A 15,939-nucleotide genomic window follows, 5' to 3' on the forward strand; every position below is an offset into this window, starting at 1 on the left:
GGCCCTCTCGGCCTCTCAAATCCTTTCCGGAAGTCATTCTGCAGAGACATTTAGATTTGCCTGCTACCTCAGCTCGCCACATCCCTCTGTAACGTGGCGATGGGTTTCATGATGGTATCACTAGGAATCCTGGCAAAAGGTACAGTTCACACAACCGCATGCAAATCTGCAATGACCTCAGAATAGTTTAGCCTAATTTTAAAAGGTACATAGCGCATGATTCTACTTATATGACGTTTGAAGGCAAACTAACCTATGGGTGACAGAAATCATAACGGTGGTCATCGCCCCTGGCGGAGAGGGACTGACCAGGAAGGGACACAAGGGATCTTCGGGGGGTTAATGGACATGTCCCCTGTTTTCCTTTGGGCGGTGACCACAGGTCATACATGTACAGAAATGTACTGAGCTATATACTTATGATGTGTGCACTTTATTCCTGGTAAGTTAAATCCCACACACGCATACACTCGGAGCATTCTATTACTCCCTGAATTATTTCTCTCTCTCATCTCGTCTCAAAAATGGACAGTTGAAAGGATCTTTCCTTCCAATGATCTAATATTCTTTGGACTAATGCTTGCTATATGATGCTTAGAATTTACTGTAACTTGTGGCGGCCACGTGACCCAGTATGGGGCTTGGGACTGCGAACATTCATGCTGCTGAGGTGGATTAGAACCGACCCTGCATTCCCGCCCCTCTGGAGCACAGAGAAATCCCAAAGGAGGCACCTCCTCAGGGACAGTGAGCATCCCATGCCCTGACTTAGGGTCTTACCTTCAGGATTTCAGCCAACACATGGAAAATGAAACCCGGTCTGCAAATCCCCTAGGACCAGGCGACTCCGTGTGGGGTGGGGTTGGGGGTCTTCACAGCTGCAAAATCTCTGCTTTGCTCATAATGCTGATGTTGGAATCGAAGCGCTACATTTTCCTCAGTCCGTCTGGATGACGTTAATTTTACTTTTCTGTGGCCAGGATGCAATAGTTCTTCTCTTTGCTCTGATTCTATATTTGTCAAAATATTCTAACCAAGGACATGGTGCAGCCACACTGTAAACAGCTGACATTCTGGTTTATACACCAGCGTCCGGGCTCTTTGAACCAGTCTGCAGGAGCCTCACGACTTCCATTTCTGGCTGTGTTCAGCACACTCCGGATTCAGAATGTTCCCTCCTGTAGCACCCCTCCCCCGGCCCACGAGGCCAATCCCATCTCTCCCTCCGTTATCTTCCTTTGGGATTCAACAGTGACCCATTTAAATAAAAGGCCTAACACAAAAATCAGGCAAATTATGTTTAATTTTTTAAAATAAATGATGGCAAAATAAAATATTTACATCACATCATACTGTGTAAACATGTAAGGTCTCTGTACAAAGAAATATACATGCAAAATAATGTAAAAGTTTAACTGAAATAATAAAAGAAACAGTACACAAAGTTGTGAGGTTACGATACACATCCAGTTCTGAGTCCAATCTCTTTTAAAAAGTTTCTGTACAATTTTACAAGAAACAAACAAAACCCAACAAAAAGAATAAATAAAATACATTGGAAGCTGCAAAGCTTGACTACGCCAGTTTATGGCTCAAGACCCGGTGTCTGGCTGGCTTGGGAAGCGAGCTGGCTTCTGTTTTAGTGTATTTCTCACAATAAAGATAAAAAGACATCCAGAAAAATTCAAGCGCGCCCAGAAACCCGGCCTCCTTTGTGGGAGGCCTCCCCACGCCAGCATGAACTCCGCCGCAGTGGCGGAGACACAGGGCGCCAGCTGCAAGGTGGCGAGCGCTTAACTGGCTTTTATTTCTTACCAAAAGCTCAAAGTCCAGCCAATTTTTGTACAGAAAGTTGGATGTCAAAAAGTCTAAAAAGTAGTAAATGTCCAGACTGGTTTTGGGGGGGGAAAAAAAATACTTTGGCATTCTGAATAATAGCATAATAAATTTTAAAACATTACCCTATTATCCAGTTTTATATTCAGAGTATGAAATCACTTTTTACAGTCCTCAAAACTGACAGAGTTCACAAAGAGTTAAGTCTCCTTGAACCGATGGCACAGTCCCCCACCCCGGCCCACCCCCAACACACGCACAAAACCATAAAGCTCACCGTACGAAGTATGTGCTTTTTCTATATATTTATTACAGGTACAACAGAGGTCTTCATAAATAGTTGCATAAAATGTTAAAGCCACAACATTGCACATGATATGAAATAAAACCAAAAACAAACAAACAAACAAAAAACCCCAATGAGTGCATTTACAGTATTTTCATCTGACTGTATACTGCTCAACAATCTGATTGACGGCTTGGGGGGTGGGGGCAGTGGGGCAGGACCCAACCTGATGTCCTTGGTGATGGGCAGAGCCCCTCTGACCCCCAAGGAAGCCCCGGGCGGTAGGCGGGGGGCGTGGGGTGGGAGGGGGGGCAGGTGGGGGCAAGGACAGACGGAAGGCAGGACCAGTCTTATATACAAGTAAGGCCTACATTTCATCAGAGCAAAACAATTCATTCTGTTTTTATGCAAAAGTTTGAGGTTGAATGCACGTCTCAGAAGCCTAGCCTGGCGTCAGGGACGCTCACAGATCAGGCAGCTGGAAAAGCTCAGAGCCAGGTGGACGCCGAGCTCTGGACGAGGCCGCGGGGGGCGGGGGTGAGGGTGGGGACGGTCACCGCTAGGGTGTCTCCCCCCAGAGGTGTTCGGTATCTCTGTTTTGTTCGTTAACACCAGTGGATGAACACAGGCATTTCGTTTCCTTGAATAAATCCTGGAAAAGGTTAAATTTGCAAAATTCTATTCATGTTCGTTTAAAAAAGTTTTTTTTTCTTTTTTCTTTTTTTTTGCAGAAACCTGAAGAAAAGACTGTGGCACAGCAACGCTGTCCCGCTCTCAGAGTGTGAGAGAAGGGCCTCCACCCAGCACAGCTGGCGGCCCGGGTCCCGACGCCGCCGAGCACGGCTCGCTCGGAGCGCGACTCCACGCCATGAACATCGGCAGCTGAGCAGTTATGTTGGTTTGTGTTTCTCTTCGAAAGTCAAATTAACGTCTGATTGGCAGGTGAAAGAGAATGAGAAAGAACTTTCAAGACAGGTCACACCCGAGGCAAAAGCCGGCTCTGTAAGAAGTTTTTCACGCTCCGGATGGGTCGGAGGTCGTTCTGGTGTTTGCGCCGCTCAATGAAGGAGGTCAGTCTGCACGTGTCCAGGACGCCCGCGCCTGAGCCGCTGCCAGGGCCCGCCTGCAGCCACTGCTCCTGCAGGGCCAGCGCAGCCGAGGGACGCTTGCCGGAGTCCTCCTGTAGGAGGAAACACACGAAGTCCTTGGCCTTCTGGCTCACTCCTTTAAAGTAGTCATCTGGGAAACTAAAGTCTAGTCGGCAAATGTTCAGGCAGGTCTCTTCCACGCTGTCGTCCAGGAAGGGGGACACGCCACTAAGAAGTACGTATGTGAGCACCCCAACACTCCACACATCCGAGGTCAGGGAGACCGGGTTCCCCAGGATGATTTCGGGGGCCGCGAATTCGGGGTTCCCCAGGAGCTGGTGGATGTAGTAGGTCGTGTTGAGCTGGACAGCATCTCCGAAGTCGGTCAGCTTGATCGTGGGCTTGGCTAAACTCTGATCCACCAGGATATTTTCGGGCTGGAAGACAGGATAAGGCAACTGTCATTTTCGTCAACCCCCATCGCCAGCTGGAGCGTGATGCTCCCCAGGAATCTATGAGGTCGGCCGGAACGAACTGTTCACGTGCAGAACAGGATGAAACGCGGCACGCAGGCCCCTCGGAGAGGAAACGGGGCCGACGCGGCCACCACGGCCCGGCGCGGCTTAGACCGGCGTGAGGCGGCGTGTGAACAACGCCCGTTTGTGGGGCTTGGGATCCGCTTTACCTCCCGGCACCGACGGCGACACCGTACCCTCCCTTCCCAGTTACTGCTGAACCAGCCCCACCAGCCCAGCCAAACTCACAGAACTTTCTGACATCTCATGAAGTGTCTGAAGACCTCACGTCACTGAAAGCAGACTCTTGGCGACGGAGACCGGAGATCGGTGCTCCGATCCGCCACCCCTCACGTTTGTCCCCAGTCCCTCGGGGGCTCCCTGGCCCGGATTCAGAGGACGAGCTGAGTGGCCCTTTATGCCACGTCATAGGAACACGCCGCCCTCTGGTCCCCGGAGCCCACTGACCTTGAGGTCCAGGTGTGCGATCCTGCAGTTGTGAAGGTATCGGACGGCTTCCAGCACCTCCCCCAGATACGCCCTGATCTTCCCTTCGGTGAGGCTCCCCCATCGCACCACGCAGTCCAGGAGACGCCCCTGGTCAGCCCTGTGGAGGGAGGAACGCCATTGTGACCCTGCCTCCCCTTAGAGACCCTTCTGGTCCGATTCGAAACAAATGCGCCGGTCTCTGCGCCCTTGTCAACGTCCTGTTGGCAGTTCAGGGTCATACTCCACCCGACGTACGACGGGACCAGGAGGGTGACTTCTGGTTAAGGTCTCTGGGGAGATGCGCATGGGGAACAAGGCGGCTCCGCCCTCAGGGGACACTGGGAGGCCCTCGCCCCGTCGGCTCCACTCAGCCCTGCCTCTTGGATGTGAGGGAATGCTGTGGGCAAGCTGCCTGGCAGGGCCAGGCGCACAGTAGGTGCTCTGTGGGCGTCTGCTGGAGGGAAGGGAGGGGTACTCCCTCTCTGGGCCTTAGTTTTGTCATCTATAGAATGACCGACGGGAAGGCGGAACCGGATGACGTAGCGGAGACGCAGACCACAAGGCGGTCCAGCGTGTGCTTCGTGACGGCCTAGAAAGTCTTCCCACCGGGACTTAACTTTTAATACTTAAAATACACTTATACAGAGCTGCCCATGTGCCAGGGACTAAACACTTTCTATCAATTCACTTAATCCTCATGACAACTCTCCGAGTGTTTTATTGTCCCCGTTTTACAGCTGAGGAAACTGAGGCATGGGGAAGGCACGTAACCATCCCAGGGTCACGCAGCTCGTAAGCGAAGGCTGGAACTGTAAGGAGGTGGCCTGGCCCGGCCTCTCTGAACACTGGCCTGATACTGCCCTCTCTGTTTGCAAAGCAAACTTACAGGAAGATTGGTGACTTGACTGGTACTAGGGAGCGATCAAGGAGAATTTGGTGCGAAAATAAATCCTATTAACAGCATGGCAAGGCCGGCTGCTTAGTTTTTCAGTGAGAAGAAACAGCCACTGGATGCATTTTTAACCAGAAACGGAGGTCTTGCGGGCTTTTGACGAGGACCCCAGGACAGTGCTTGCTAAAAACCCTCAGGGGGGATGGGCAGTAGCTGTCAGTCACCAAGCTTCTAGAGCCAGAAAGGACCCTCCCAGGTACTGAAGGCCCCAAGGGGCAGGTCTCTGCTGGACATCGTTCTAGCCTCACGACCACCACCAAAGTAGCTGAGGTTTCAGAGGACGCCCAGGTTGAGAAGTGAGCTCCAGGTGACAGAGTCAGCGAGAGGCGGAGCAGGGACCTACAGGAGGCCGGGGGGGGGGGGCGGGGAGCCCAAGGCCCTGAAGCCAGTCACGTGCCCTCGGCACACGATGACCAGCCTCGGGAGGGCCGGCGACCTCCCTTCTGCCCTCTGCTGGGCTTTTGCTATTCCAGAGAGGGGCCGAGCAGGCCCCACGCTGATGGAGCAGCAGGCGGTTTTAGCTGCGCAGCTCCGGGGGGCAGACCCTCCTGAAACGCCCACCCCCACCGGGTGTGGGGGGCTGTCCACTGGGGCCACTCCGGCAGCCTAGCCCTATAAAGGCTGTGGGGCTGGGGGCACTTCCAAATTCTTTAAGAAAAGGCATGTGGGAAACAAGGTCAGGTGCGGGGGGCCTTGAGGGCGCCCCCGCAGGTGAGGGGGCCCGAGGCTCGAGCGCCGTCGTTGCCACTCCTGTCCCCCTGCGTGGGTCTGCGCGCGGTCCTCCTGCGCATCCTTCCCACCGGAGGACGTTATCAAGAACTACGGGAAGGGGCAAATGGAGGAGAAACTGTAAATCCAATTAAACGTATGAAAAGGACCCCCCTAAAAAGGAGGAAGAGGGATTTCAACAAAGATAAATGCCGAGACCTTTCAGAGACCAGGGCGTTCTGAGGGCGGGGCTTCCCACGGGCACCACCAGCATGGTGGGCCGTCCTGTGCCCCGCGGGACCGCGAGCAGCATCTCCGGCCTCCACCCTCCAGACGCCGGCAGCACCCCGCCCTGACGTCTCCAGACGTAGCCAATGTTCCCCGGGGGGGCCACTGCTCTTGGGTCACAGGTTTCGCAGTCTTGCTCTCTAAATGAGTGAACCATGTACTGAGACGGCCCCCAGGGCCTGTGAGTACCTTGGGGACCAGTGAGGCTACTCTGGCCGGAGGCCATCGCCCTCCAGAGGGTGACCCCAGCCCCAGCTCCTCATCACCCTCTCGTGGGCAGGACTGGCTCTGGGGCTGAGCTGGATGCCCAGGGCACCTCACAGAGCGGGTCAAGCACCCACCAGAGGTCACTAGCAGGCGCATGTGTCTTTTGAGGCCTCGCCTCTTGGGACCTTTGGAGACCAGGCGGCCTCTCCAGGTTGGCTGAGACCCGTGGGAGCCCGGGTAGAGACGTCAGGCTTGCTGCTCCCTTGTGGGACAGCATGTACTAAGGGCTGTGCTTTTTCTACGTTTACGGGAAAGCTCTGAACTGTGGTCTTTAATAGTAGACGTGGTTTTTAGAAGTTCTGTGGATTCTAAAGTCCCGCTTTCTGTCCTCCATGGAGAACAGACGCAGTAAAACACTCGGGGGCGAGGCCGAGGGCGACAGGGGCCGGAAGGCGGCGAATACACACATTTCTAGAACCAGGACGTAGCTGGTGGGCGTCTCGAAGGTGTCGAGGAGGCTGACCAGGAGCGGGTGCTGCACGTTCAGCAGGACGCCGAGCTCGTGGGTGACCTGGTCGCGCTTCATCAACTTCTTGTTCACGAACTTAGTGGCCACTGCTCGCTTGGTCCCTTTCTGGTCACATTTCTTTACGACAGAGAACCTGCCCCTGGAAGACAGGTTGGAGGCAATTTTCGGAGGGCTGAGTGTGTCGTGGGGAACGGCTGCGGCCCTAAACGGACCGGACGTGCGGCGGCCTCCTGCCCCTGGCCACAGGCCCGGAGCCCCGGGCACCCCGTGACGGCCCGAGGAGGCCTGTGTCCGAGCCGCTTGGCTGTGAGACCGTCTCTCCTCCGGGCAGACTCTGTTTCCTTGCCCTGGTCTAGGCAGGTCACCTGACGCCCTCTGACCTCTGAATGTGGCAGAAGTGACACTGCGAGACCCGCCGGGCAGCCTCTGCTCTCGCGGAGAACTGTGTCACGGGAAGAAGCTCACGTGCCTCCTGGCCACCCCGCCCCCCACCCTTGAAGACAGGAGCGTCAACTGCCGTCACCACCTTTGGGTGCGTGTGGTGCAGGCCGCTCGTCTCTAGTTCCCGGTCCCGGGAGCTGCACCTGCACCCCATGAGCCGCACCTGCGAAGCTGCAGCTACACCTCGCCCTGACCTGGACAGCAGGCCCTCGGACCCCGGGGCTGAGTCCGCTGCCACCGTGAGGCTGGGGGGTGGGGCACGTGAGGGGCAGACAGCCGCCTGCGGCCGGGCTCGGGCGGTGGAGGGTCAGGGCTCGTCCGCTGTGGGGAGGTGGGGTCTCGCTTCCCTCGCACGGGGGCTGGCCGGGGCCGGTTCTGAGCCGCAGAACGCGGAGGGAGCGCAGGTGCGGGTTTCTGAGGCTGGGCCTTGGAGGCCTTGCAGAACGCTTCCGCTGTCACGTGAGGAGTCCCCTAGCGTCCCGGGCCAGGCCAAGGACATGTGGGTGACGTGGGTGCCATCTGACTGAGCCCGGTCACTCGCACGCTGTGTGACAGGGCACGCTGCTGCTGCCGCGTGCAGCGGTGACGACTGACAGCGAGGTCAGGCTGACGCACGCAGGGGGTGACCAGGCCGCTGGAGCCGCCACCCAGTGTGGCCACCGGGATGTAAGAGGCTGCCGCCGGGGGAGTTCCTTTGACAGCCCTTTGAAAGGGACACGTCCAGCTGTCGTGCTTTTGACCTCCTCCTTGCCACACGAGATGCGGCCGAGGGCGGGTGGGAGGACAGTCAGAGGAGCCTGGGCACCTGAGGGCACCGCCTGGGCCGGGCTGCCCCTTCTGGAGAGAAACAGCCCCTTCTGCTGCAGCCCACCCTTAGTCAGCACCCACACCCCCTGCTACACCGCCTGGAACCTCCAGGAGCCATCCAGCTTTTTCCAGCTGGGACCCCGCGGGAGAATGAAGTCCTACAAGGAGTGGTGTGAGGGACTCTTCCCCGAATCCCAGCAAGGATGGGATGCGGCGGGTACGGAGTGGAGGATTCCGGCCCATTACTTAGGTGGGTGGGTTATGGCGTTGGGCCCGAACTCTCTCTGAACACGTCTTCGTTACTTCCTCGATGTTCAGCACAGGAGGCGATCACCGGCCTCACTGCGACCGTAACACGTACGACCACCAAACGCGGGCAGACGCACCGTTCACCTTTACCATCTGCTCTTACGGTGAGTTACGCCCTACACGCTGCTCTCTCAGGAGGGACTCTGGGGTTTACGGCGTACCTGCCCAGCTCAGCCACTTCGCTGTAGAAGGAGTCAAAGTTGTCTTTCCAGGTCACCATGATGCCATCGCTCCCTGGACCTGCAAGAAGGGCGGCATGCCCCGGGGCGCGGTTCGCGTGGTGCCTCCGGGGGAAGAAGCCTACCGCCCTGCGCTGTGCGACCCGATAGGGCAGCCGCACGCGGCCGCCGAGCGTCTGAACCGCGGCTCACCGCGAGGAAGGTGCGCTGGACGTGTAAGATACGCACTGCGGGCTGGGACTTAAGATACGTGGGATGGAAGTTCCACGACAGTTCAGTCTATTGTCTGCACACAGGGCGCTCCCAGACTCAATCCGCCTTTTAATTAGGATTTTTACTTTCGCTCTTGGAAGCGGCGTCCCACAGCCAGTGTGGCTGCTGGATCGACGAGCGATCGCAGCACCCCACTTCCCCTGAACCCCCGCACAGCCGGTGGTCCGCGAAATGCTGGTCCATCGCACGACATGTGTTGCTTACTGAGCATCGCCACAAGTCAAGTGCAACTACTGGAAATTTTAAAAAGGCTTACAACATGAGTTCTGCCTCGGGCAGCTCATGGCTTAGCAGAGGAGAGAAAGCAAGGGCTTCAGACCAAGGGACAGGGGCCCCCTGAGGTCGCCCTGACGGGGTCCCCCCACCGCCGGAAGGGCTGTCGTCAGGGTCTGAGACAGGCACAGGGCCCGCGCAGGCCTCACCCACACTCTTCCTCTCCACCTCCTACTCGTATCCCCCGAGACAGGCTCAGATTAGATTCTCTTAGAGCCGAAGCGTCAACTGGACCACCAGGTCAAAGAGAAGCTGGGTGTAAGAATGCGTTTTGAGAACTAAGAGTGCAGGGCGCACCTTGTTCGCACCGAGCTCAAGCGCCCAGAGGCCACGGTCAGAGGCCTGCGTCGGGTGCCTCCCCTGTCTCGTGGGAAGCGCCCAGAGGTCGCCCACTCCTGGAGACTGTGGTCGGCTACTTGCTGCTCTCGCTCAGAGGGCCCACGAGTGACTGACTGTCACAGTGTGAGGAGGGGCTCTGGGCTCGTGGTCCCTGGAAGCGACGCTCACCTAGAACCCTCAGGCTGGCTGAGGCTGAGGCCGAGCCCATGTCGTTCACGGCGATGCACGTGTAGATGCCGTCGTCCTCGGTGGTCACGCCGACGATCTTCAGAGCGGCCTCTCCTAGGTCACTGCCACGCACATGAGAACACACCACGCGTCACAGAGCCTCGACTCCCCCAGCTGCCAGCCCCCTGGGCTCTCTCCAGGGACCCCGGAAAGTAGGAGATTAGGGCCCTACTAATCCCCTTATTGAGTTTCGAGTGGACTGTTAATTTTAGTTGGATACCCAGGTAGGGAACGGTCCCTCAGGGGAAGTGTCCCAGTGTGAAGGGCAACCTGACGTGAGAGACCTGACTGTGGCAGCCGCAGTGGGCCCAGGTGCGAGGCCCGCCCTCACCTGCGCAGTGGGCCCAGGTGTGAGGCCCGCCCGCACCTGCGCAGTGGGCCCAGGTGCGAGGCCCGCCTGCACGTGCAGGAGCCGCCCTCACCTGCGCAGCGGGCCCAGGTGCGAGGCCCGCCCGTGCGTGCAAGAGCCGCCCTCACCTGTAGGAGATGCTGTAGCGCCCATCGTTGCTCAGGGTGTTGTGCTCGGGGCCCTTCCAGGTGATGGAGGCCTTGGGGCGGCCACAAACTCGACATCTAAGAACAACGGTCTCCCCTGTCTCACATGTGACTTCGCTCAAGGGAATGACGAATTCTGGGGGAACTGCGTGAGAAAGGAGTCGGTGAGCAGGGCCCCGGGCTCCCCTCCATGCCCACCACGCTGACACGCTGGGGGCCCTCGGTCGCCGCCCCACCCAGAGCTCCGCCAGAAGCCGCTTCTGCGGGCTAGCCCTGCGTGTCCCGGGACACACACCCTCCCGCCCCGCCGGCCACGGCCGGTAAGACCGGAAGGAAGGCGGCGGCACTCACCGTCATAAACGCAGTTGGGACTGAGAAGCTGAAAGGGAAAGAGCACACAGCTGTGGACGGGAAGCACGACCGGCCCTGCGGGCCGCGGCCGCGCAGCTCAGCGGCCGCGCTGTGGGCTCGCCCACCGCCCCTTCCCGCTCTGAGCACGCGCGGACGCTGCCTGTCACACGGACGTGGGTGTTTTTGTTCTTCCCACCCGCACGCGCGAAACGCTGGCTTGAACTCGGAGAGGTCCGTCTGTCTCGGCCCATGGGCCGAGGCCAGCTGTCCCCGGGCCCCTTCCTCCTACACAAGTGGCCGGTGTCCTGACCCAGGGTCCCGGACTCCCTGGAGGAACGTTCTTCTTCTACAGGCAGAAGCCCCACAGGTGGTAAAGGAGTGAAGCTGACCGGAACTGGGGCGTTTGCAAGAGCCGGCAACCCGTGTCTCGGCATCTAGTTCCCTCCCCTGTGGTCTGAGGCAGGCACAGAGGGAAGTCTGAGCCGCGGCTGCTGGGCACTGTCTGCTTCTGAGAATCTAGTCTCTGCCTCTTCTGGGAGCCGCACGGTGCTCTCTGTAAGCAAGGTGCGTACCTGGCGAGGTGCCCGTGTGTATACCTGGGGCCTCAGCACACAGATGCGTACCTGCGCCAGCTAGGGCCATCCCTGGATGCCCCCTCCGAAGCCCTGCAGGGTCTGCTCCCAGGCAGAGGGAGGCGCAGCCAAGCAAGCCAGGCCCAGGCCTGCAGAGCAGCCGCCCTCCAGGGTCCTCTTGGGCCAGCCAAGCCCCCGTCCCCCCTGGGGACAACGCTGGTAACTCACCTTCACGGATACCTTGTTGCTGAGTCCTTCCCGTGATTTCCGATAACCGTTCTCTAACTTGCCTTCCCGTTTGCCGTCTTTATCTTTTTTCTCAGATTTTTTCCTTAAACGGAGTGCTGTGTGCCAAGATGTTGACTTCCTAGGGGGAAATTAAGACGTTAGTATTCTCCCTTTCCAGTGCTCGGCCAAGGACCCCTGAAAGCATTAGGGGAAAGCTGACTAGTCCGCTGACACAGACACACAGGGACAGAAAGTTTCAGGGACAAGGACCTCTACTAAAAATAAGTCCCATGATTCTCAATAACCAGGGGATACAACCAACGCTTGGTTCGGTCCGTTTCAAGGATTAAAGATAAAGGTGCCTGCGATGGTTAATTTTGTGTAGTCACTTGACTGGGCCTCTGGATGCTCAACTACTTGGTCAAACACGATTCTGGGTGTTTCTGGACGAGATTAACATTTTAATTGGTAGAGTAAAGCCTATTACTCTTCACACAGTGGTGGGCGGCATCCATTCAGCTGAAGGTCTGAGCAGAACAAGATGACCAGCCTCTCTGAACAAGGTGGGATCCTCCAGGAGAATGCCTCTGACTTTATCTGCATCATCGGCTCTCCTGGGTCTCAGCCTGCTGGCCCACACTGCACACTTGGACTTGCTGGTCTCCATAACTGCGTGAGCCAGTTCCTTCTAATAAACTCTCTGTCTCTGTCTCTCTCTTTCTCCCTCCCCACACACACATCTTGTGGATTACATTACTCTGGAGAACGCTAATGAAGGACCTGACAACACATTTAGAAAAAGAACAAAGTAGAATATGGGATTCTCGAACAAGGAGAAACGGGACAAGGGACTGTCATGGAAGACGTGCTCTCTGCAGCCTGAACTTAAGCCCAGCCTCCCTGCGGGGTCGGGAGCGGGGGAAGCACCGAGCCCAAAGGCACACTGCGGGCCGGCATGCCGGCACACCCGCCTTGCAAACCCAGCCGCGGGCACGGCCAAGCCTGGCGAGGCCATGGCCACTGTCAGCGCTCTGGGGCCGGGTTTTTGGGCTGAAGCCTTTGGAGACTTCGAAAACCACCGAGTCTTGCAACGCGTCTGCTCGCAGAAGCCGCGTGGCGGACCCCTTCCGCAGCTGGAGAGAGTCAGGTCAGGAGAGTTTCTGAATCCAGCACCTATCTTTTGTTTTCTTTAAAATACTGTTTAATGCAGCAAAATTGGTTTCAGGTTTCTTAACTGAATTAGCTTTCCAGTACATATAGGGTAAGACACCTCATACCTTTACCGGCAGCTTACAGAATGAGTATCTTCACTGATGTACCCGAATAATGAGTTAGGGGTCCCTGGAAAGTCCTCGACCTCCCCCTACCCACACCAGACATCCAGGGACTAAAATGTTCTCGTGGTCTCTCCAGTGGCCTGAGAACAGTGTGTCTGCCAGCACAGGTGACTAAGGGACCCTGCAGGACGGGCCTGAGAGGTAAGAAGCCACCCTGTCTTCACTGTGGGGGGGGGGCACACTGTACTTGGATGTGAGCTCATACTGACAGTCAAGAGTCCTGTTTTCTCACAGTAGGCTTCGGCCTCCTGGGGCCCTGGGGCCTCATTTTCGCTCATCCCCTCCATTCCCCCCCCCAACCCCCCGGCTATCCTGCCGGGCACTCACTTGAGGGTCCCATCGGGGTTCTCCACCACGACTGTACTGGTATGCCCCAGGACGAAGCCCGGAATCCAGCCCTCGGCTGCGGGGCACTGGTCGGTGGCGGCTCGGAACACCAGAAACATGTTCTGCTGATTGCTGGCCAGAACTTGAACGACCTCTCCTTGGTAGACGTTGATCTCATCCTCCTTCACTGCCGTGTAATCGTGGGTCACCAACATGGTGGAGATGTTGCTACTGCTGCTACTTTCACTCTGCAGAGGGAAAGACGGAGAGAAAACAGGCAGAGGGCGACTGAAATGAGATCTGGTGACAGCAACGTGCCGGCCAGTGCACTGTGCCGCGGCGACGCGGACCCGGGGTCGCCAGGCAGACACCGAGGCGCCCTGCGCGCCGCCTCCACACTCTCCTTAGCTAGCTCTGTGCTTTCTCAGGCACCGAAACCCAGAGTTTCTCTAAAAGGGAACTGAGGAACAAGCTAAAAAGACGATCAGGGCGACGGTGACACTTCACATCTGGAAACTTTCAGTCCCGTCTCCTTGCACCTGCAAAGGAACGGCTCGGTCCTCGTGGTCGTGCCGTGCTGGGCTATGTCTATGTCACGGTGATGTTACTGTGACTCTCACGCTCGTTTAAACAGGCGTCATTAAGGATCAGATCACGAGGGAGCCCCCAAATCGGCCAGACACGATGTCGTCCAGAACACGTGTTCCAGGATGCTGCCGAGCCGCTCACGAGCCTAATCATTCCCACCTTTTTCCCTTCTAGAAGAATGCGGGACACCTAAAAAGGAGACCAACCGCGGTCCTGCTCTGAGGGACAGCTACTCGGCCTCCTTTACGTGTCCCTTGGTGGCTGGCTCTCTTTTGAGCTTGCATGATTCACGTGTCCCGAAGGCGCTGTTGCCATGGGAACACAACGCTGAAGATCTTAGCACAATGCTGGCCCGAGACTCAAGCTTCGGCCACAGCCCCTTGCGGGGGAAAAGCCTACCTCACTCTGGCCCCGTGGCCCTAATGGCACCCGACTGTTTTGGGTCACTACTGTGTCTTCAGTGTCCAGCACAGCGACTGACAGCCAGCGCACACTCAATCCACGTTCAGTAACTTAGTCAAGGAGGCAAGATTGCAAAAGTACAAGAGAGGTCATTTCTTAAGGCCACCTCCCCGGGCCCATAGCTGGGCGGTAGGTATCAGGTGGCGAGTAGAAGAAACAGCAGTGGCAGTATTTGTCTCAAGTTGTCATTTACCAAGTGACCCCTCTGTTCCAGGGGAGGAGGGGGAAGCTGAGACCACTGCCAGATCCTAAGCTACCTCTTGCCCTATCCCCTCTACCAACAGCCGAGACTCGGGGAATGGTGCCCGGCACCCGGCGCCCTGCCCCCGCGAGCTGGTTCTCAGAGGTGTCCACCAACGACGCCGTCTGGACAGTTATGGATACCCAGGGCTCTGAAGGCGCTAGCCTCTGCCGGGCTCTGCCAGTTGGTGTAGATGTGACTGCCAGACAACCCTGTCACATGCCTGCCAGCCCTGGGCTACCGAGTGGAGGTCAGGACACACCGGAGCAGATGGCTCACTGCTGTCATCAAGCCAGCGTGCTGGGGCCCGAAGGCCAGGCTCTGACTCTAGGCCCACGGTGGAGCGTGGATTAAACGCACCAGCATGCCGAGCTGTCATTCCCACCTCGGCCGAGGGGGCTGTCGTGTGGTCCTGCCCCCATGGAGGCCCACGCTGTCCTCATCATGCTTCGGCTTGTGCACACTCATTGTACAGTTTTATCCATGTAGTACACACTTTAGCATCTGACTTACATAGCAACATCCAATAGTTTTGAGACTACAAAATCAAATTTGCTGGTTAATGAAAAAAAAAGCAGCTTCTGTGGCAGAGCTGCTTTGGTAGTAAAGCATACTATCATTTGAGTATGTTGCCACAATAGAAGCAATTCGTGTTTTCTGAACACTTCCTATGTACCAGGCTAAGCACTTGGCACTTGAGATCTATCTTGTTCAGTGCTCATGGCCACCCCCTTAAGAAGTGGTCAGGGGTATGCAATGGCACCCCGGCCTCCGAGAGGAAAAAGCAGAGCTGCCTTTTACTGCTGCCCAGGGGACGGGTACAGGGGGGGCCTCTGCATCTACATCTGGGGGTGCTGGCACAGTCACTGTCTGGGTTGATCCACAGCACTCCATTCCTGCTTTCAGTAGAACTTTCCAGAAGGTGACCATAGAAAGGAGGAAGAAGAACCTGGGTTGTGCCTTAGGCTCAGCTGCTTGGCTGTGACCGCAGACAGCTCCACGGAAGTGGTCAAGAGGAAGGAGGCCACTGGTGACCCGCCAGGAAGATAGGATGGCCCAAAGGGGTTGGAGCAAGGTGGGGTGACAGTTCCTTTTAACTGAAATACTTAAGAGTCCAGAGGCAAAATCCCTATCCGAGGCCTCGCCTGGTCTTTCCAGGCCTCTGGGGGCATTTCTGTAAGGCATTCTGACCCGCTGAAAAACACTGGCAATTCGCCTTTCCAGGTTATCTGCCACGCGAGAGAAAGGAAGAGACAGACATCAGAGGTAACTTTCTCAACCTCAAACTTGCTGGAGCACGCGCCACACGGGACTGTGCCTTTGTGTCAGAGTGAACATCCCGGGCGGGAGCCAGGCGGAGGCTGTCACGCATGCGCACTCAGGGGCGCACGGGCCAGCACCGGCCCCCGCGCTGGAGCGGCTGGGTGTTCATTCTGAAACACAGACTCTGACGGCCCCTCGGGTGCCTACGGGAAAGTGTCCAGGCTGGGAGGCGCCTCAGGGCTGCTCCCCGGTTGATTTCGTAGGGGGCGCAGCGGTGAGGCGGGCCCCGCACACCGAGCGTCCGGCCAGGCGCTGGCAGGCGGCGTCC

The 15,939-nt window shown here is 57.1% G+C and overlaps 1 protein-coding gene across 3 annotated transcripts in view; it reads right to left on the reverse strand.

Annotated features, from left to right (window-relative positions):
- Positions 1 to 1,285: 1,285 nt before the first annotated feature.
- TRIO (trio Rho guanine nucleotide exchange factor) overlaps positions 1,286 to 15,939 on the reverse strand; it is a 300,662-nt gene continuing 286,008 nt past the window's right edge. For 2 of the 3 annotated variants that reach the window (XM_016152143.2, XM_036225270.1), the window contains 9 exons: positions 13,058 to 13,305; positions 11,394 to 11,532; positions 10,594 to 10,621; positions 10,225 to 10,387; positions 9,688 to 9,809; positions 8,617 to 8,695; positions 6,837 to 7,037; positions 4,194 to 4,332; positions 1,286 to 3,647 (listed from right to left, as the gene is read on the reverse strand). In XM_016152143.2, the coding sequence (XP_016007629.2) occupies positions 3,099 to 3,647; positions 4,194 to 4,332; positions 6,837 to 7,037; positions 8,617 to 8,695; positions 9,688 to 9,809; positions 10,225 to 10,387; positions 10,594 to 10,621; positions 11,394 to 11,532; positions 13,058 to 13,305 (1,668 nt within the window). In that variant the 3' untranslated portion in view covers positions 1,286 to 3,098. Of the gene's footprint in view, positions 3,648 to 4,193; positions 4,333 to 6,836; positions 7,038 to 8,616; positions 8,696 to 9,687; positions 9,810 to 10,224; positions 10,388 to 10,593; positions 10,622 to 11,393; positions 11,533 to 13,057; positions 13,306 to 15,939 lie in introns of those variants that run through there. The other variant, XR_004952348.1, reaches the window with a different exon arrangement.

This window comes from Rousettus aegyptiacus, unplaced genomic scaffold, assembly GCF_014176215.1.
Source record: "Rousettus aegyptiacus isolate mRouAeg1 unplaced genomic scaffold, mRouAeg1.p scaffold_m13_p_8, whole genome shotgun sequence".
Classification (NCBI taxonomy): domain Eukaryota; kingdom Metazoa; phylum Chordata; class Mammalia; order Chiroptera; family Pteropodidae; genus Rousettus; species Rousettus aegyptiacus.